This window comes from Bombina bombina, chromosome 3, assembly GCF_027579735.1.
Source record: "Bombina bombina isolate aBomBom1 chromosome 3, aBomBom1.pri, whole genome shotgun sequence".
NCBI lineage: Eukaryota > Metazoa > Chordata > Amphibia > Anura > Bombinatoridae > Bombina > Bombina bombina.
This window is the reverse complement of record NC_069501.1, coordinates 1239044584-1239060894: the sequence shown is the minus strand read 5'-3', so window position 1 is coordinate 1239060894 and position 16311 is coordinate 1239044584. Positions and strand designations below refer to the sequence as shown.

The 16311-nt window shown below is 39.9% G+C and overlaps 1 protein-coding gene across 3 annotated transcripts in view; it reads left to right on the top strand.

The window, feature by feature from the left end:
* Positions 1 to 16311, top strand: part of LOC128654691 (sialidase-3) — a 50285-nt gene that overhangs the window by 22132 nt on the left and 11842 nt on the right. The window contains exon 1 of one of the 3 annotated variants that reach the window (XM_053708746.1): positions 3993 to 4068. The exons of 1 other annotated variant lie outside the window; for it this stretch is intronic. Coding sequence is in view for 1 of the 2 variants with exons in the window: in XM_053708745.1 (XP_053564720.1) it covers positions 10394 to 10415 (22 nt within the window). In the remaining variant the exon portion in view is untranslated. Of the gene's footprint in view, positions 1 to 3992; positions 4069 to 10378; positions 10416 to 16311 lie in introns of those variants that run through there. One more of the 3 variants, XM_053708745.1, reaches the window with a different exon arrangement.

The window sequence follows — 16311 nt, the reverse complement described above, 5'->3', positions numbered from 1 at the left end:
CCAACCCAATGAGCTCAAAAAGCTGAACTTTCAGTGCAATTAACAGTCAAGCAAGAGTGTTATTTAGTGCTCCACTTGTAATCTGGCCCATTATCTGTAAATTGCATCAGATTAAACAAAACTAACAAAACATCATACTTTTATTTTTTTCAGGAAAAAATGTTGAATGTTTGGCAGATTCAATATTTATTTAGACATTCCAACATTTGTAATATTTTTCTTTCTCTGAAAAAACGACATTAGTGGCAAAAGGAAAAGTTTGAAGTAATCAGATGTTATAAGTTTTAATAGTTGTCTGTATAATTTACACAGATGCGTACAACAAGGTCACCTCTCTGTTACACTTTTACGCATTTTGCGCACAAGCTTGTGTGCTCCATCAGCGATTTACTGGATTATCAGAGATCTGACATTGCAACAATTGTTTGTTTGCTTATGGTTTTCTCATGAAACTATCCTGCAAAAACTAAACAGAACCTTCACAACTGCAGTAAAATGCTGCAAAGCAACTGGAATTGAACCTGTTTGTTACCTGCAAATACTAAGTAGTAAAGTCATCCTGACTTGGCACCAGGTTGGCATTACTTCCGGAGTTATCTGATTCACAAAAATATGTTGCTTGGTAGTCATTGGTAGTCGGTTTCCCAGAAAAATGGAATCGATTTGGCTAGAAACATAGATCCAAGATTTTTTTGGCAAAATTGTGTAATATATGGAAAAATGATGTAAAGGCATTCCAACTTGTAAATCAAATCCTAAAATGCGCAACAATGCAACTGGAAGTTAGTGTTTAGCTACTAGGTTTCACTTGAAGTGGGTACATTATGTAAATATAGGTTTCCTACATACGGTTAGATATAAATGTTATGTTGGAAGAATCTATTCAGTGATATTTATGCAATTAATACACTAAACAGTGGCATCTCCAGACAATAGTTATAAAAGACTCATCAATGCTAAGGGTAAGGCTGTGATGGGAGGGGGGGAGGCAGGGTAGTGAGTGGGGGGGTGGGTCCAGTGCTTAGATGGGGGAGCCAGGGGGCTCATGGGCGGACATCCATTATGCTGGAGAGACTAATGTCCCTCTGGCCACACCGCTGCACTAAAATACGTTTTTTATTAGAATAATTATATAGTTAATTAGATAAATGTGTGGTTTAAAGCGACATGGAAGCCAAATTTAAATTTCAAGATTTGAGATAAAGCATGCAATTTTGATTTCCATCTCCCATTAAAGGGACAGTGTAGTGCAAGAATACCATGCTATAACGTGTAAGATAATTCTGGTTCTGAGCAAGAAACAGCCAATCGGCAGCCACACAACCCTGCCAATCATCAGCTGTGTTCAGCTTTAGCTATGTGTTTAAACTCTTTAGGGTTAAACACCTAGAGTTCCATAGTGAGTGGCACAAACATTATGTTTTCTAATGAATGAAATAAATAATTAGAGCATGTCATTTGTACACTACAATGTCCATTTAATGAGCAACTTGTAAGCAGAAAAAAACAGCTTTATTTTTCTTTTGCTCTTGTAGTTAAAGAGACAGTAAAGTCCAAAAAAAACTTTCATTTTTCAAATAGGGCATGTAATTTTAAACAACTTTACAATTTACTTTTATCAACAATTTTGCTTTGTTCTCTTGGTATTCTTAGTTGAAAGCAAACCTAGGAAGGCTCATATGATAATTTCTAAGCCCCTGAAGGCCGCCTCTATTTTATTTACTTTTCACAGCAGGGGAGAGCAAGCTCATGTAGGCCATATAGATAGCATTGTGATCACGCTCGTGGCTAGTGGCAGACACTGCACTAATTGGCTAAAATGCAAGTCAATAGATAATAACTAAAAGTCATGTGATTAGGGGCGGTCAGAAGATGCTTAGATACAAGTTAGTCACAGAAGTAAAAAGTGTATTAATATAACAGTGTTGGTTATGCAAAACTGGGGAATGGGTAATAAAGGGATTATCTATCTTTTTAAACAACAAAAATTCTGGTGTTGACTGTCCCTTTAAACTGTGTGCTGTGCTATGTGTTGTGGTGTTTATGATTTTATTAACATGTGTGAGTGCAATACAAACTGTGCTGTGCTACGTGTTGTGGTGTTTATGATTTTATTAACATGTGAGAGTGCAATACAAACTGTGCTGTGCTACGTGTTGTGGTGTTTATGATTTTATTAACATGTGAGAGTGCAATACAAACTGTGTGCTGTGCTATGTGTTGTGGTGTTTATGATTTTATTAACATGTGAGAGTGCAATATAAACTGTGTGCTGTGCTATGTGTTGTGGTGTTTATGATTTTATTAACATGTGTGAGTGCAATACAAACTGTGTGCTGTGCTATGTGTTGTGGTGTTTATGATTTTATTAACATGTGAGAGTGCAATATAAACTGTGTGCTGTGCTACGTGTTGTGGTGTTTATAATTTTATTAACATGTGAGAGTGCAATACAAACTGTGTGCTGTGCTATGTGTTGTGGTGTTTATGATTTTATTAACATGTGAGAGTGCTAAATAAACTGTGTGCTGTGCTATGTGTTGTGGTGTTTATGATTTTATTAACATGTGTGAGTGCAATATAAACTGTGTGCTGTGCTATGTGGTGTTTATGATTTTATTAACATGTGAGAGTACTAAATAAACTGTGTGCTGTGCTATGTGTTGTGGTGTTTATGATTTTATTAACATGTGAGACTGCAATATAAACTGTGTGCTGTGCTATGTGTTGTGGTGTTTATGATTTTATTAACATGTGTGAGTGCAATACAAACTGTGTGCTGTGCTACGTGTTGTGGTGTTTATGATTTTATTAACATGTGTGAGTGCAATACAAACTGTGTGCTGTGCTACGTGTTGTGGTGTTTATGATTTTATTAACATGTGAGAGTGCAATATAAACTGTGTGCTGTGCTACGTGTTGTGCTGTTTATGATTTTATTAACATGTGAGAGTGCAATATAAACTGTGTGCTGTGCTACGTGTTGTGCTGTTTATGATTTTATTAACATGTGAGAGTGCAATATAAACTGTGTGCTGTGCTATGTGTTGTGGTGTTTATGATTTTATTAACATGTGAGAGTGCAATATAAACTGTGTGCTGTGCTACGTGTTGTGCTGTTTATGATTTTATTAACATGTGAGAGTGCAATATAAACTGTGTGCTGTGCTATGTGTTGTGGTGTTTATGATTTTATTAACATGTGAGAGTGCAATATAAACTGTGTGCTGTGCTACGTGTTGTGGTGTTTATGATTTTATTAACATGTGAGAGTGCAATATAAACTGTGTGCTGTGCTACGTGTTGTGCTGTTTATGATTTTATTAACATGTGAGAGTGCAATATAAACTGTGTGCTGTGCTATGTGTTGTGGTGTTTATGATTTCATTAACATGTGAGAGTGCAATATAAACTGTGTGCTGTGCTATGTGTTGTGGTGTTTATGATTTCATTAACATGTGAGAGTGCAATATAAACTGTGTGCTGTGCTACGTGTTTGGTGTTTATGATTGTATTAACATGTGTGAGTGCAATATAAACTGTGTGCTGTGCTACGTGTTTGGTGTTTATGATTTTATTAACATGTGAGAGTGCAATATAAACTGTGTGCTGTGCTACGTGTTTGGTGTTTATGATTTTATTAACATGTGAGAGTGCAATATAAACTGTGTGCTGTGCTACGTGTTTGGTGTTTATGATTTTATTAACATGTGAGAGTGCAATATAAACTGTGTGCTGTGCTACGTGTTGTGGTGTTTATGATTTTATTAACATGTGAGAGTGCAATATAAACTGTGTGCTGTGCTACGTGTTTGGTGTTTATGATTTTATTAACATGTGTGAGTGCAATACAGAGTGCTCATATGGAGGGGTGCAGAGATGTTTGTGGCAGTGCTAGGCCGTGCTAGGCTTGTTGTTGTGCAGCAGCTCAGCCCAATAGAAACAGAGAGGGATTTTGGGTGGATCCCAAACACTGGGAAAAACAGCTCATCCACATCTGCAGCTCTCATCCCACATCAGCAGCTGAGCAGAGAGAATCAGCAGCTCTGAGAGTCCAGGAGGCTTCAGGTAAGTTTTGTGTAACTCTCTTATTAATGATGTTCTGTGGTCGCTTAGGGGGTTAAAGCAACACTGTAAATACCAAACTCAGGTCTTCATAGGCTGCCAACTTGCCAGGAATCTGCCTGCTTGATTATAAGTGAGTCAGTCTCTTAGGCAATGTCATTATTCCTCAGTCGGATACATGTTTAACCTCTTGACTGCCAATACATCCGGACACCCCTGGTCTAAACAGAACATACACTCTGCTCCTTTAAGGTGATATCTGGAAGCAGCTATAGAAACATTGATACTATTTTATAGTTTTGTTCTGTGTCTCAAGAGTAACTTTTCTAGACTTCAGATGACTTGTTTTCTATTAACCTGCTATGTAATTAAAAACACAATATAAAATGTCCCTTTAAATGATAAAGCTTTATAGTCCATAAAGGATTATTGCCAGGAATGTCTCTACCACTGCAACATTGTAGCTAACAAAGTAGTTGTAGCCTTGATGCCTCTATAAAAATAATGTCACCTGTTCAGGGATGTCGCAGGAGAGATTACTACATGGTAGGAATGTCTGGTTAACCCCTATGGATGTCAGACAGAGCTTCTCTGACATAGAAGGGTTTAACCCTAACACTGAACCCTATTGATAACCCAAATGCTAGTCAGTAACTCAAGTTTCTATCTTTATTCGAACAAATACAAGCTATGCAAATTATTAAGAATTTGCATATATAAATCTACAACATAATTCAGAAAATAAGGCAGCTAACTGGTTAAAATTATTTCAGCTGTTAGAGAATATGCGATCGGGTTTGCGCACCAGTAGAATCTCCATTGACTTCTTTATGTTATCACGTGAGCGATATGGTAAGTTCAGCTTTTTGTGCGCGTCGGCTAAGTGCAAGAGCGATAACTTTTTACTTTCAACTCGTAATTCCAGCGCAACCCGATGTGCACAAAATGTTCTAGCCAAAGCGCTCAATAGCGATTCACTCTTAATGTGGCCCATATTGGGTTATTGTCCGTTTCTGTTATATGAACAAGACTCTTCCAAGCTTGTGTTATAAAAGTGACGATATACAGAGTTACAGTGAAGCATTTAAGGCAAGTAGTCACTTCCAAGCAGAACTTTCTGATGCCGAGTATTACTTGAAAGTATACACTTGTTTGTTTATATAGTACATTCCAATCGGTAGCGGACCTACTCAACAGAGGGCCCCCCTCCAAATGTAATTCAGTAATAAATTATAATATACATTCTACTCTGTATAATATCCATATACAAAAAGATGCTGCACTGTATAATAATAGTTTAATAATAAGTTTAAAATATAACATTTATTTTAACTGTAAAACTTATACTAAAATAAGATGAGCACACATGAGCTGATGCTATTAGTGAAACAAGTCTGCATATTAGGCAATATAGGCAGCTGCCATAGGTCACTTTGCAGTCACATATTTTGCTCTCTGTATTGTTTGAGTCGACCCCAAGAAAAACTCTCTGAGAAATGCCTGGTTATTATAGTTTCACTTTCTGTGCCCTCTGAGTGTAGGACAAATGCTGCGCTTATATAAAACATATCATTCAGGTTAAAGGGACAGCAAAGTCAAAATTAACCTTTCCTCCTTCAGATAGAGCAGCACTTTTAAACAACTCTCCAATTTATTTCTGTTATCAAATTTGCTTTGTTCTCTTGGTATCTTTTATTGAAGAGTAAAACTAGACAGGCTCATAAGAGTTCAGGAGTGTGCACGTGTCTTTAACACTCTATGGCAGCAGTGCTTTGCAACATTGTATAACAAAACTACAAATAACGTTTCAAAACACTGCTGCCATAGAGTACACGTGCACACTCCTGAGCTCTTATGAGCCTGTCTAGTTTTACTCTTCAATAAAAGATACCAAAAGAACAAAGCAAATTTGATAACAGAAGTAAATTGGAAAGTTGTTTAAAATCGCTGCTCTATCCGAATGAGGAAAGTTTAATTTTGACTTTGCTGTCCCTTTAAATAAATAGAATGCTGCTGCCTTAAATGCATTGTTTAATATCATAAAAATGAAGCTTAAAACCATCCAAGGCTGCTCTCTGTATGGATGCACCTCTAATATTTCCGACCCTGATTCCAATTGTAATGACTTTGTTCCTTTTGTTGCCTTAAATTGACAGTAAAAACCTTCTAATTGCAAAATTTCCAGGAGTCTTTCAATAAATTAACATACCAGCAGAGTCTGAACTATATTAGAATAAAACACTTTGTTTGCTGCCATTCCTTTTTAATAGTCAAACTCCGCCCACAATTTTTCTTATTTGGAGGAACCAATCTAGACTTGAGTCTAAAGAAGAAAGGACTTGCCACTGTCATTATGTTTACACAATATCCATTGTTTGGCATCAGCAAAAATGATAAGCTAAAGTGCAATTTAGGGACATATATGTGGCAGGGTTAGGCTTGCAAAGCTGCCATGTGCTCTTTCAGTTTTCCGAACTGAGAAATCCCCAATTCTCAGACTTGACTTAGAGGCAAAGGGGTTGAAATACATAATGCAAGTATACAAAAAAGTTGTTTTACAGTGCATAATTAGGCATTTTACATTACAATCTCAAATGGTTTACTGTCCCTTTAAGTTTGGCTATACTGTGTTATTGATTAGAATGTCTGCTTTTGCTCATTTGCTTTTCTTACATTTGGAAATATAAATAAAGTTGGAATCTATAAAAAAAAAAGGAAAGAAATAAGGATAACTTTATCCAGCTCCAACATGGTTAACAAATAAACAAACTTTTATTGGAAAAATAAAAAAATGTAAAAATAGTGCACTACGGTATAAAAAGAAATGGCTTTTACTTCTATCAGCTTACTGCTCGGCTGATGCATTTTGTATGTAAGCTCAGGTAGCTGATGGTCTAAGCGTGAGTAACACGGGGTTAAAAGAACATAAACACCCCTTTGCTCATGTGTAATTGCACTTCTCATGATCCCTAGACACGCTAAAAAGCTAATTCTGCAGCCTAGGCTACTAGTGTTCCCTCTTAGGGTAGTTTTATGAACGGCCCAGCAAAGAAACAGTTAATTAGAGCAATTAGCAAACATTACACACTGCAAGGTGTGGTTCCCATATTAACTGTTTCACTGCCAGGCTGCTCACAAAAAATGGCCTTAAAGAGAACGCCGTCTGTTAATCAAGTAGCTGGATTGGTCACTTTGCAGCATTTTGAAAAATCTAGGCAACAGATTTTGCTTTTTTTTGTCTTCTTAAAAGGAGCATGATACAAAGTAACGCCCCTTTAATCATTTACCTCAATTTCATATACTTTGAGTGTAGCTGAGGTTTTGTGCCTATAGCGGAAATCCATTCTGTGAATCCCAGGTGTCCATAAAAGGAAACAGGACTGTAAGTTTATGTCCTTAAGAATCTGGAAACAGAAGCCTGTGTGTGCTCAAGTCCAGCTTATGAAATGCGGAAGGAATAAGAAGTGTGAATAGCAGTTTCTTTTTTTATCAGGCAGTGCTATTCCTGGTTAATGCATAATTAGAAACATTTTTTGTCTACCTTACCATAAAAATAAACAAAGTCTTCTGTATTCCTTTAATACAAGTTCCTGTCTCACATGCCTTATGTTAATAGGATATTAACCCCTTGCTCCCCGAGAGGGCTGTAATGTATTGCTTATTAATGTAGCCTCTTCTGGGAGGCAAAAGGTTAAAAGGACACACCCTTGGATGCATCGAAAAGAGGGCAGAAAATAGTTTTTATCCTTGTGAGGCATGTAACTGACTAGAGGCATAAGTGCACTAATCAATTAGCAGCTAGCTTCCAGTAGTTTATTGTTGCTCTCAAGCCTGCCTAGATATGCTTTTCAATAAAGCATACCAAGAGAGAAAGGCAAATTAAAAAACTGAAGTAAATTGGAAAGTTGTTTAAAACTGCACGCCGGTGTGGTAAATTGGGAGTCCTCCAGAGCAGTGGAGGGGGAGTTGCATGTTCCATGAGGGGTCAAGGTACATGAAGGGACAATCACATGGGGCACTTTTAGCCATTCTCAGCTGTTCTTGCTCCCAAAGAACCATACACTAACCTCAGCATAGGTGTCTAGGGGAGGTCACAGTTTTATTTAACATTACATAATACCAAGTTAACATTGATCCCAAACAGCCAGCAGTGCTCATGCCAAACATTAGATCCAGGCATTGGTAAGTTACAGACAAACATCTGAGTTGATTCCACTCCCATACTGGCACCAGCCATTATATAAAACAGTAAATAGACATAATTATGTATAGAGATGTGCATTCGTTTTTGGACGAATGTACATGTGTACCGAAAATCAGATATTTGTTTTTGTAAACAAATATCCAAATGAATGCACCAGTATTAGTTTCCTTTAAATAGTTTTATTAGGCTTTTTACTTACCTTAATGCGCTATGGAGAGCACGCTAACTCGATCCTCTTCTTGCTAGATCCCGGCCGCGCTAACAGGAGGATTAGCACGCTCGGCCCCCAGGATCTGCACTAAACTTAGTGCAGGTCATGGGAGCCGAACATCCTAAGCCTCCTATTAGCGCGCCAAGACTTTTCACCTGTAGCTTTAAAACATTTACATTAGTTTTAACAAAAAGAATGTAAATGTTTAATGAAAATTCGATTTTCATTTTAAATGAAATAAAAAACGAATAGTGCGGGGAATGAATATTCGGAGAGACGAATGTCCTTGAATATTCATTACGAAAATTTCATCCCTGCACATCCCTAATGATGCATTCAAAGCAAAGATTAGCCTTAGAATAATATGTAGATGCATTTTTGCAATTATATTAGTTTTTTCAATATTTAATATATAAGTGTAAATGTTTAGTTTCTATTTATGTATTTATTTATGTATTTATTTATGTTTCTACTTTATGTATTTATGTAGTTTCAATAAAGTAATGGGTGCCACCATGTTTAAACTTGTTCCCCATATGTATCTCTTTTTCTGAGGACAATTAGATACAAATATAAAACAGGCAATAAAAAAACTGTGCAAACAAGGCTGTATAGAATTACTTTAACAATCCTGTGTTCTACACAGACTTATTTGCACAGTTTCATTTATTGCCTGTTTTATATCTGTCTTTAACTGTCCTCAGTAGGAGAGATAGATGAGGGTAAAACAAGTACAAACATAGCGGCACCCATTACTTTATAAACGCTTGGAATTTATAAAATCTAAAATTTAAAAAAATTCAAATACAGGAAAAGGGGTAAAATAAATGATGCAAGTATACTGCACAGTTTTAACTACAGACATTTACAACATTTTATATTATAATCTCATACCATTTAATAGTTTTTTGTAATGACATTTAGCAATAAACGATAAACTGCATGCAAACTGCTGCAGTATATATTAATGTGACATACAATGTCAGTAGAATACTTGAGATTTACAACTCCATCATACTATAGTGCATATCCGAATAAAAAAGCACATTTTTTTTCTTTCGTGATTCAGATAGATCATACAATTTTAAGCAACTTTATAATTTACTCCTATTATCAATTTTTCTTCGTTCTCTTGCTATCTTTATTTGAAAAAGAAAGTCCAGGACCTTGGACAGCACTTGTTTATTGGTGGATGAATGTATCCACCAATCAGCAAGAACAACCCAGGTTGTTCACCAAAATGGGCCGGCATCTAAACTTACATTCTTCCTTTTCAAATAAAGATACCAAGAGAATGAAGAACATTTGCTAATAGTAGTAAAATAGAAAGTTGCTTAAAATTGCATGCTCTATCTGAATCACAAAAGAAAAAAATTGGGTTCAGTGTCCCTTTAAATATTAGAATATACCCCACAGAGAGGGAAGGAGACAATTAACCCAACGCACCTTGCTTGTTCCTATCATAGGTTGTAACCAAGTGTCAGGGTGCCAGGAATCAGACTGAGACGAGAAGTGCAAAAATAATCACACCTTTATTAATAGCAAAAAATATAAAATGTCCACAAGTCAAATAACAAGCCAGGAGTCAAAACCAGAGCTGGTAGTCAGACAAGCCGAGTCAGGAGCCAAAGCGAATAGTCAGACGAGCCGGAATCAGGAACAAGGAGAACAGCAGAGTCAGGAACAAGCCAGGGATCAGGAACCAGGAAGGACGTCAGGCAGCCAGGTAATACACAGGAACTCTCACAAACAAACAGGTCTGAGACAACGCAAAGGCAAAGCATACTGAACAGAGGCCCTTTAAATAATAAATGATGACATCACAATTCTGAGACTGCATCCTGTCTCACATGTTTGATGCACAACAGTCTGGCCATAAAAGGAAGTGCAGGAAGTGAGCAGCATCCCCCACAATGCACCAAGTCAGGAAGAGAGGTGAGTAAAATGGCTGCCAGCAGCACATGGCAAACACAACAAGGAAAAACCCTGACACCAAGCAAATAAGACTACATAACAATGAGTTAGATATATTAGATATCTGAACAAGTGTCAAACAAGAAAATGAATACTGCATGAACAAAATGGAAGCATAAGATTTTAAATGACTTAATCCCTAAATAAAATAAGCGTACAGATATAAAACATAGATATCATTTTTCACTCAAGTAATTGCATTTCTATTATAACACAGAATAAGATTATGTTTAATGTCTAATCTCACAATCTATAAATTCTCATTTGGTTAAAATGAAGGCACAGATTTCCCTTCTACCTGCTATTAGAGATGGGCGAATGTGCTGAAAGTGTAATTCGTTTGGTAGAAAGAATAGTTGGTGGACATTTCTTTTTGGACAATCGAATTTAAAATGAAATGAAACATGTTTACTTCTATTATCTAATTTGCTTCATTCTCTTTATAATCTTTTATTGAAAAGCATATCTAAATAGGCTCAGTAGCCGCTGATTGGTGGCTGCACATAGATGACTTATGTGATTGGCTCATGCATGTGCATTGCTAACTTGCTAACTTAGAATAAAAGTGGAATGTTGTTTAAAATTTTATTCTCTATCTGAATCATAAAAACATAAATTATGCTTACCTGATAATTTCATTTCCATTGAGGGGCGGAGAGTCCACGGCTTCATTCATTACTATTGGGAATTAAGAACCTAGCCACCAGGAGGAGGCAAAGACACTCCAGCAAAAGGCTTAAATATCTCCCCCACTTCCCTCATCCCCCAGTCATTCTGCCGAGGGAACAAGGAACAGTAGGAGAAATATCAGGGTATAAATGGTTCCAGAAGATAAATTCAATTTTGATCCGCCCATTGGAGCTATGGGCGGGAGCCGTGGACTCTCCTCCCCTCGATGGAAATTAAATTATCAGGTAAGCATAATTTATGTTTTCCATCTAAAGGGGAGGAGAGTACATCGCTTGATTCATTACTGTTGGGAACATATACCCAAGCTGTAGAGGACACTGAATGAAACCGGGAGGGTAAAAGGCGGACCCTAATCTGAGGGCACCACAGCCTGCAAAACCTTTCTCCCAAAAACAGCAGAAAGTCCGCTTCCCAGTTGTCCACACCTGGAATGTGAATAGCTGAGAGCAAGCAGTTGTGGGACTCTGCCCACTCCAAGATCCGAGACACCTCCCTCATTGCTAGGGAGCTCCTCGTACCCCCCTGATGGTTGATATAAGCCACCGAGGTAATGTTGTCGGTATGGAATCTGATGAAGCTGAACGACCCCAGAGGAGGCCATGCCTTCAGAGCATTGTAAATTGCTCAGAGTTCCAGAATATTTATCGGAAGGAGAGACCCCTCCCAGGACCATTTTCCTTGTGCCATCCTGGCACCCCAAACAGCTCCCCATCCCACCAGGCTGGCGTCCGTGGTCACAATCTCCCAGTATAGTCTCAAGAAGGATGTCCCCATGGACAGTTGCTCTGGACGGATCCACCAAGAGAGGGAGTCCCGATTCCGAGCATCCATGGATATCTGCTGTGATAGATCTGAATGATCGTCATTCCACTGTCTCAACATGCATAATTGAAGAGGTCTGAGATGGAACCTGGTGAATGGTTTGACATCTATGCTTGAAACCATGAGTCCGATCACCTCCATACACTGAGCCACCGAGGGGCTTGAGGAGGACTGAAGGGCAAGACAGGAGGACACAATCTTTCTGCGTCGATGATCTGTGAGAAATATTTTCATGGACATAGAGTCTATTATCGTGCCCAGGAACTCCACCCTGCTGCTGGGAACCAGGGAACTCTTTCCTGAGTTGATTTTCCAACCGTGAGATTGGAGCAAAAGAAGAAGAGCCCTTGAATGATCCTCTGCGAGACTGAGCGACGGTGCCTGGACTAGGATGTCGTCCAGATAAGGCGCCACAGCAATGCCTCTGGATCCGGCCACTGCAAAAAGCGCCCCCAGAACCTTTGTGAAGACTCTCGGGGCCGTCGCCAGACCAAAAGGAAGAACCACAAACTGGAAGTGTTGGTCCAGAAACGCAAATCTTAGGAATTTGAAGTGGTCCCTGTGGCACATGAAGATAAGCGTCCTTCAAGTCTATAGTCGTCATGAACTGTCCCTCTTCAACTAGGAACAGGATAGCTCTGATTGTCTCCATTTTGAATGATGGAACACTCATAAACTGGTTCAAAAACTTTAGGTCCAGAATTGGGCGTAACGTGCCCTCCTTCTTTGGAAACACAAAAAGATTGGAATAGTACCCTAGACCCCTTTCTGCTTGGGGTACTGGTACGATAACACAGAGAGAGGCGAGATCTCTCACACACTCTAGAAAAACCTCTCTCTTTTCTGGTCTTGTAGACAGGTTTGACAGGAGGAATCTGCCCCTGAGCGGATGGGATCTGAACCCTATCCTGTAACCCTGGGCAACAACTTCCAGAACCCAAGGGTCTTGAACGTCCTGCAACCAGGCTTCTGAGAAGAGAGATAATCTTCCCCCTAATTGGTCCGGAGAACGATGGTGGGCCACCCCTTCATGCCGATTTAGTCTCGGCAGGCTTCTTGCTCTGCTTAGACTTGTTCCAAGATTGAGCTGGCTTCCAAATTCCCTTGGACTGGTCCGCTTTCATGGCGGGCTGCTGGCGCTGGGCCTTGTCTGCACGAAAGGGATGAAAAGTAGATACCTTAGGCTTAGCCTTCTTATCCTGCTGTGATAATATGAAAAGGTTTGTGTATTCCTTGTTTGGATCTCAACTGCAGATTAGGATATAACTAAAGAAGAGATTGGAAGTTGCTCTCCTGTTTAATTGGTTACAGGAGAAGGAAGACTATGTCCTGGGAGGTAGTGACAACAAGTGGTAAGGTAGATATATTCCTCTGTTGATTGAGAATCACGTTAAATGGTGCTTTTACTTTATATGCAAACAGTTCATATAACACTTTGTCTGGCAGTATGTTTACAATAGTTAGTACTCTATGGCAAAAGGAGAGCGAGTAATCCGTTTTTTAGTAGCAGCGTGTTGCAGCTGTGCTGAGACACAGGCAGAGGAAGGTGTGTATATAGGAACCAATCCCGTGGCAGTATGAGGTTAGGGGCTGACCTGAGCGTACAGCTTCTCCAATCCGGTGTCAGATTTCCTTGACAAGCAGGTCTGTGTGAGCGGAGTCTGGGCTGCAATTGCGATGCAGTCTGGTATGTTTTTCAGTAAGTTACGATAACGGCTGCACAAAGTTATGGTCACAGTTTCTTGGCAAAGTCTGCCCAAATGGTTAGTGCTGAAAAGTTTGACAGGATTGCACCTTGCAATTTAGAGTTGGTAGCGGATATCAACAGGAAAGTCCTTTAATTAGACTGAGCTTCAGTCTTTAGTGAAACCAGACAAGTTGTTGTTAGTATTGGTAAAGTGCCAGAAAGGCTTAGTATGAGCTTGAGTTAAACTGTAATAACAGTCAGCCAGTAAGAGGTTTAGGTAGAGAGCAACGTTCTGTGAACCTTTTACTTCTCCAAATCTTCATTAATTGGCAAAGAACAGAGGATCATGGGAATTTATGAGGGAAGCGTAAAGGGATAGGCAGCAATAGTGAGAATCCATGACACCTGCAGTAGGAAAACTCTCTTGCCTCCCGTAACCATGGATATGATCGAATCCAATCCTGGACTGAACAGAATCTTTCCTTGAAAAGGCAGGGACAGCAGCCTCAACTTAGAGGTCATGTCCGCAGACTAAGACTTTAGCCACAGAGCCCTGCAAGCTAAAACTGAAAAACCTGACACCTTAGCATTCAGGCTAATAATTTGCATATTGGCATCACATATGAAAGAATTGGTAACCTTCAGTGCCTTAATCTTATCCTGTATCTCGTCAATGGAAGTCTCCTCCTTGACCATTTCACACAGGGATTCACACCAATATGTTGCAGCTCCAGCTACCGCAGCGACGGCTGCTGCTGGCTGAAAAACAAACCCTGTGTGCTGAAACATCTTCCTTAACATGTTTTCCAGCTTATTATCCATGGGCTCTTTAAACGACCAACTATCTTCGAGGGGAATAGTTGTCTGCTTCGCGAGCGTGGAGAAAGCACCATCCACCATAGGAACGGTCTCCCACAGCTGAAGCTGAGAGTCCGGAACGGGGAACAGTTTCTTAAATGAAGAAGGGGAAAAGGAAGAACCTAATCGCTGCCATTCGTTCTTAATAATATTAGCCATCTTAACAGGAACCGGGAAAGTGAGGTATTACCCTGTCCTCGTACACCTTATCAAGCTTAGGAATCGAAGGTTCCTCCGGAATCTTAGGCTCCGGAACCTCCAGAGTAGCAAGAACCTGCCTCAGCAAAAAGCGCAAATTCTCCATCCTAAATCTAAAATCAGGCTCCTCCGCAATCGGAGGTTTAGATGACACGGACTCCGACACAGAAGGAGCCTCCTCTGAAGAGTCAGAGTGGTTCTCGTCATCATATAGTGCCTCCGGGATATCCATCGGCGTAGACAACCCCTGGGCCGGGCCGCCAAGATACACCCTATGCTTGCCCTTAGCAGAATATGGTAAGGCATGGATCTCTTTCGAAACCGCCGATTCCAGTTGGTCCGCAAAGTCTGACGGCCAACAAATCTCTCCCGAAGGAGTAACGGTTGGACCCCAGGGTGCTGCATGTGCAATTGGAGATGAATGCAGGGAACGCACCTCACGGGATGAAGAACCCTCAGAGGTGGACGGCTCAGTAGTGCTAAACATCCTTTTACACTTAGATGTCACAAATTCTCAAGGCATGTGGAACACAGTTGAGCAGGCTGATCTACCAGAACCTCCTCACAATAACAACAGGAATGAGACTTTGTTAATGAGGGTGAACCCTCTAATGCGTCAGAGTCCTCCATAGCTTGCACTTTTATTACGGACTAGATTTAATAATAAGGCACCTTTATACCTCCAACGGCCGGGGCACTCACCACCTCCTAGGACCCGGACTACAGAAACCATTTTGTCTCCTGTGTCGCTGATCAGAGGAAGAGAAATAGCCACACCCGGTCACATGGAATGCCTGGCAGGACCGCCCCTGCACTAAGGAGAAGCGTGCCAAAAAAACCTGCGCAATACTCCCGCAAGTAACCTGAAAGTTCCAATATTGCCAGAGCCTCATCTCGCACATAACGTAGCAATTACACAATAAACAATATCATGTATTGAACAGGGGGTTCAATAATCCCCCTTCCAGGAATATTAACCCTTGATTCTGTAACGATAAAAGGCGTCACACTGTGACCCTGTCTTCCATGTTATCATTATGTAATAAAAATGAAACAATCTTACCAGAATCTACGCCGTGGAACAGGAACACGGCCCTTCAAGTGTGACACGTTAGTAGCCTCGCTCCTGACATGGATTTGAGTGCAGAAAGCAGGCAGCGAAACTCAGCAACGCTGATTGCTTGTGGAGCTATTAATATGAGTCGGGATGGTTTCGCAGAAAGACTCTCCCTGCATCTCCGGACTCTAACTTTTGCCCAGGCTCTCACTGAGAGGCTGACAGGACTACTTAAAACTCCAGTCCCAATGCGAAGAGTACTACTCTGATCTTCGGCACTTCTCTGCCATCCTCCTGTGACGAAAGGCAAAGAATGACTGGGGGATGAGGGAAGTGGGGGAGGTATTTAAGCCTTTGGCTGGGGTGTCTTTGCCTCCTCCTGGTGGCCAGGTTATTAATTCCCAACAGTAATGAATGAAGCCGTGGACTCTCCTCCCTTTTAGATGGAAAGAATGTTTTTTGGTTTTATGTCACTTTAAGAAATACTATTCAGAAGTTCAATAGTTCATGTGGTAGGGAATTTAGTATATTGATACATAATATAT